The following is a 4,107-nucleotide window of genomic DNA, read 5'->3' as shown; positions in this document are numbered from 1 at the left end:
GCTTTATGCTGATGGGGGTTACCAGCTGAGAATTAGGCGTCTTGAGGGTACCCCTAATTATGGTCCCCAACAAAACTGGAACTTCCGGCCACAGCACTGATACATCCGGTCTTCCATGTGTCTCAGCTCAAGCCATTCATTCCCAAATACACTCCTGTTTTCTCTGATATTTCACAGCTGGTGGACTTGTCTGCAGTAGAGGTCAAGCCGGTGCAGTTTGTAGATCGGCGCTTGGTGAAGAAGGGTAACAAGCCAGTGGTTCAGGTCCAAGTGGTGTGGTCAGGTCTGCCATCTGATGCCACTACTTGGGAAGACTTTGATGTGCTCAAGACTCGTTTTCCAGAAGTACTTGATTGGGGGCAATCAACTCTTGAAGGTGGGGAAGATGTCAGCACGGTGGTGCGTGCGTGATGGATGCAGGCGTCGAGAGTGGACACGGGAGGAAGTAGTATTTTTCATTTGTTGAATTGCTGGGTGTCGTGGGCCGTGTGGGCCGTGGGTGTGTGTGGGTGGCCGTGTCGGCCTGGTCATGTTGGCCTGCGTGAGTGCATCGTTAAAGGGAGGTGAACTGCAGACTTGGGTTTTACGAAAGAAATAAGAAACAGAACAATACCAGCCACCTACCTTGCGTCCTCCGGTTCTCTCCGGTGATCACCGTGATCGCTCACGTCGGCGGCGACGTACCGCACGGCCACGGGTATCATATATCTGTGTACTCGCACTACTTGAGATGAGCAGCTAGCTAGTCAGGACTTTGGAGAAAGCTTGAGTGATCGTACGTGTTCGTTGTCGTCGATCGCGCGGTTGCTAGCTCCATTATATTTGGACCGGAGCCGCTACGACGGGGAGTAGTCGGCGGCATTGCATCATTGCATGCATGGGCTCGTCATCATCAGCCCCCGGCCAGGCCAAGGCCAACAAACACGTTACGCTACGCGCGCTCACCAGCTTTTTTTCGCGAGGAACGACGAATGGGCTAGACTAGAAACGGGGACACCACACCTGTACCCACCCCGAGCCTGCTGCGTCTGTTTCGCCATTTTCCAGAGTGGAGAGTTGGAGAGACTGATGCGGCGACTTTAGGGAGCGTCGTCATCTCGGCACATGACCTGAGGCTACGTACCTACGCTCGTCTCGTACGTGGCATCCTCACCAACCTGTCGCCACAAACTAGCATATAGTGGACTGTTCATCTGCGAACAAACCAACGACTTTTCGTTTCTTTTCCACCCGAAAGCGACGCGACGTTTGTTGTCATCATATCAAGGTCTGCTTTTCTCTCTCATAGGTGTGCCCCAAATCCAAGAGGATCAGATTCGTTACAAACGGAAGAGAAGGCAGCTAGCTTTTTGGAAAGGGAAAAAAAAGATATGTGTGTACTGCTAGGTTTGTGAAACTGGCGCCGGCCTTGGCTGCTCGGCCTGTGGTGGGGATACAACGATAGTGGGCTCGGAAGAGTGGGCCGTCGGGAGGGGAGACCGAGAAAGACGGAGAGGGAAGGCCGAAAAACGAGGTGACGGGCTGCAGAGCGGAACATAAAACGATGGCCTTTGGAAGTGGGTTCCTGTACCTTTCTGTGTATGGACATAATTAGATTCCTGCATACAAACTCATCGATCAAATTTTCTTCTATAGTCAGGAATAAAAACTCATCGATCAAATTTTCTTCTATAGTCTTACTCCCTGCACTCCAAATTATAAGTTTCCACCACCAAGAAGGTAACTTATGAAGGTAAATTCTAGAGGTCGACGACGAATTGTTGTGCTCATCGTATACGAGCTACGGTTACCATAACAAATACGAACACCGTGAGCATGAATGACATCCTCACTATACAATCATAGAAATCATAGTTCTGTTCACCGGCTTGATAGCTATGGTCACCCGCTTGGAAGAGTATATTCGTAAGCCCAAACATTGTCTTGAAGAATTCCCTAATTTTTGCATGGACGTTTTTCATGACCCACATCATAAATCCAGGAGGAGGAGGAGTAGAGCTTCCCTTGAGATACGTTTCCTTGGCTGAAAGACAGGATAAGCAGCATCAGATCTGGATCCATCCAACTTAGGAAACAAGAGGCTAGCAAAACTAAGTGGGCCGGGCTTTATTGTTTATATGTTTTCACAAAACTAAAGGTCAGATTATTCAAGTGCTGCTGTCTATAACTTAAACCATTGTTCACCCGTGCCAATCCAAAGATGCGAAAACTGAATCTAAAAGTTGCATACCATCCTTGAAGGACCTCTTAAATTCTTGTACCACATCATTGTTCATTACAGCATTCCATACAGCCTTGTCAGTTGACAAAGCCATAACCATTTTCTGCATGTAAGCAAAAGAGAATCATGGCAAATCAGGAGAAAAAAAATTGTTTTTTTTGCGGACAGGACACTGATGGCGTACGTGTCAAAGTTTTGTTCCGCAAAATTCATAGTTGTATGCATAAATAGCACCACTCAAGTGAAGTCATACTACCTGAACATAGGCGTCTTCGCGCAATAAGTGGAATGCATCCAGCACACTTTGATGTTCCTCTGTTAAAAGCGCACTTGAATTCAGAACGAGCTTAGCTGGTTCAGTCCATTCATCGAGTATGGCCATAGATGCATCCGAATCCAGAGCAAGATGATCCATGAATATCCCAGATGAAGGATGCCCTGAGACGGGCAATGCGAGGGCTTGTAGTTCAGTCGGTTCAGAATCCAGGACAGAAGCCTTCCCAAACAACCTGCATCAAAGAGTCATTTTTCTTAGATGGATGGATCAATAACGCCACGCCAGACTGAACCAGTTATTAAACAAATAATATGAAGCAATGACGTTGCGAAAATTTGCTCCCTTAGCAGAAAAGATAATTAAATAAATGTGAGATGCAACTCCGATAGCAAGCAGGCGTACACTCCGAGCTTACACAAAGCAAACAGAGTGATGTTGGATACACTAACTTGCACATGACCAATTTACATACCGGATTAATAGTCTGTGTGAAAACTGCAAAAAAAAAAAATGGTTACGAGTCTAATTAGTGACGCCAGATTTAAAAGTAAACAATATGTTATACTAGAAATTCCAAACTTAGCCAACGATCTAACCAATCTAAGAAATCAGCAACTATAACTTTGTCAATTTAATTAGGTAAATCATCGGTTATCAATCTAATTAGTCACACCAAAATAAAAAGTAAGCAATATGTTATACTAGAAATTCCAAACTTAGCCAATGATGAAACCAACCTAAGAAATCAACAACTATAACTTTGCCAATTTAATTAGATAGATGCAATCTTACTGCTTCATACTGGCGATGGCGGCGCGGGCCTCGCCATCAGTGGGCACGCTGGACACAACACCCCAGTCCTCGACTTCTCTACGTAGCGTGCGGGACTCTCTGCACGCGGCGGCGATGGAAGGCGGAGGCGAGGTTGCGGCGGAGGCGATGGAAGATGGAGACGGCGGCGAGGTGGTACACACGGGTCCGATTTTTTTTTTTTTGCATTTTAGCCCTTTATCAGGAATAAAATCAGGTTTAGACCTAAAAAAATTTAATCTCAGTTTTGGACCCTTAGCTCGGCGCTATAGGCTATGACGCCGAGCGTTGACGTGGCCATGGCGGCCAGGTCTGACGTGGGAGCCCGCGTGACACCTAGCTCGGCGCCACAGATTTTAGCGCCGAGCTAGGACTTAACCGTGCGGACCGTTTCTTCTTCGCGTCTCTTCTCTGTTCGTTCACGCCGTTTCTAAAAACTTGGGCGCCGCCGCCAGCCCCGCCCTCGCCGCGAGCCGCCACCGCGCGCGCCCGCCACCGCTCGCCACCACCATGCGCCGCCAGGAGCTCCTCCGCCCGCCGCCAGGAGCTTCCTCCACGCGCCAGTAGGTAATTGTTTTCATTTTTGTTATTTACTTAGTTAGTAAATTGTAAGTGTTTAGCATATTGTTAGATATTGTTAGTGTTTAGTAAATAGTTAGCTATTCACTTGTTTAGCATATTGTTAGTACATTGTTAGTGTTTAGTAAATAGTTAGCTATTCACTTGTTTAGCATATTGTTAGTATATTGTTAGTGTTTAGTAAATAGTTAGCTATTTTCTTGTTTAGCATATTGTTAGT

The 4,107-nt window shown here is 46.7% G+C and overlaps 1 protein-coding gene across 1 annotated transcript; it reads right to left on the bottom strand.

Annotated features, from left to right (window-relative positions):
- Positions 1-1,652: 1,652 nt before the first annotated feature.
- Positions 1,653-3,889, bottom strand: LOC103642907 (uncharacterized). The gene is made up of 5 exons (XM_008666065.2): positions 3,747-3,889; positions 3,291-3,533; positions 2,478-2,730; positions 2,231-2,324; positions 1,653-2,023 (listed from the first exon to the last, which is right to left on the bottom strand). Exons 1-5 carry the CDS (start codon positions 3,887-3,889, stop codon positions 1,767-1,769), a joined length of 990 nt encoding a protein of 329 aa, XP_008664287.1. The 3' UTR covers positions 1,653-1,766.
- Between the last annotated feature and the right edge of the window lie 218 nt (positions 3,890-4,107).

The sequence above is a fragment of the Zea mays genome, chromosome 10, assembly GCF_902167145.1.
Source record: "Zea mays cultivar B73 chromosome 10, Zm-B73-REFERENCE-NAM-5.0, whole genome shotgun sequence".
Lineage (NCBI taxonomy): Eukaryota > Viridiplantae > Streptophyta > Magnoliopsida > Poales > Poaceae > Zea > Zea mays.
Note: the sequence above shows the minus strand (reverse complement) of the source record. Positions and strands in the feature narration are given on the sequence as shown.

Coding starts and splice junctions, on each gene's coding strand:
- LOC103642907 (XM_008666065.2), bottom strand. CDS start 3,889: ATGAAAACAATTACCTACTGGCGCGTGGAGGAAGCTCCTGGCGGCGGG. Junction 3,534..3,746: donor GGGCTGGCGGCGGCGCCCAA/GTTTTTAGAAAC, acceptor AAATTTTTTTAG/GTCTAAACCTGATTTTATTC. Junction 2,731..3,290: donor GCCATCGCCAGTATGAAGCA/GTAAGATTGCAT, acceptor TCTTTGATGCAG/GTTGTTTGGGAAGGCTTCTG.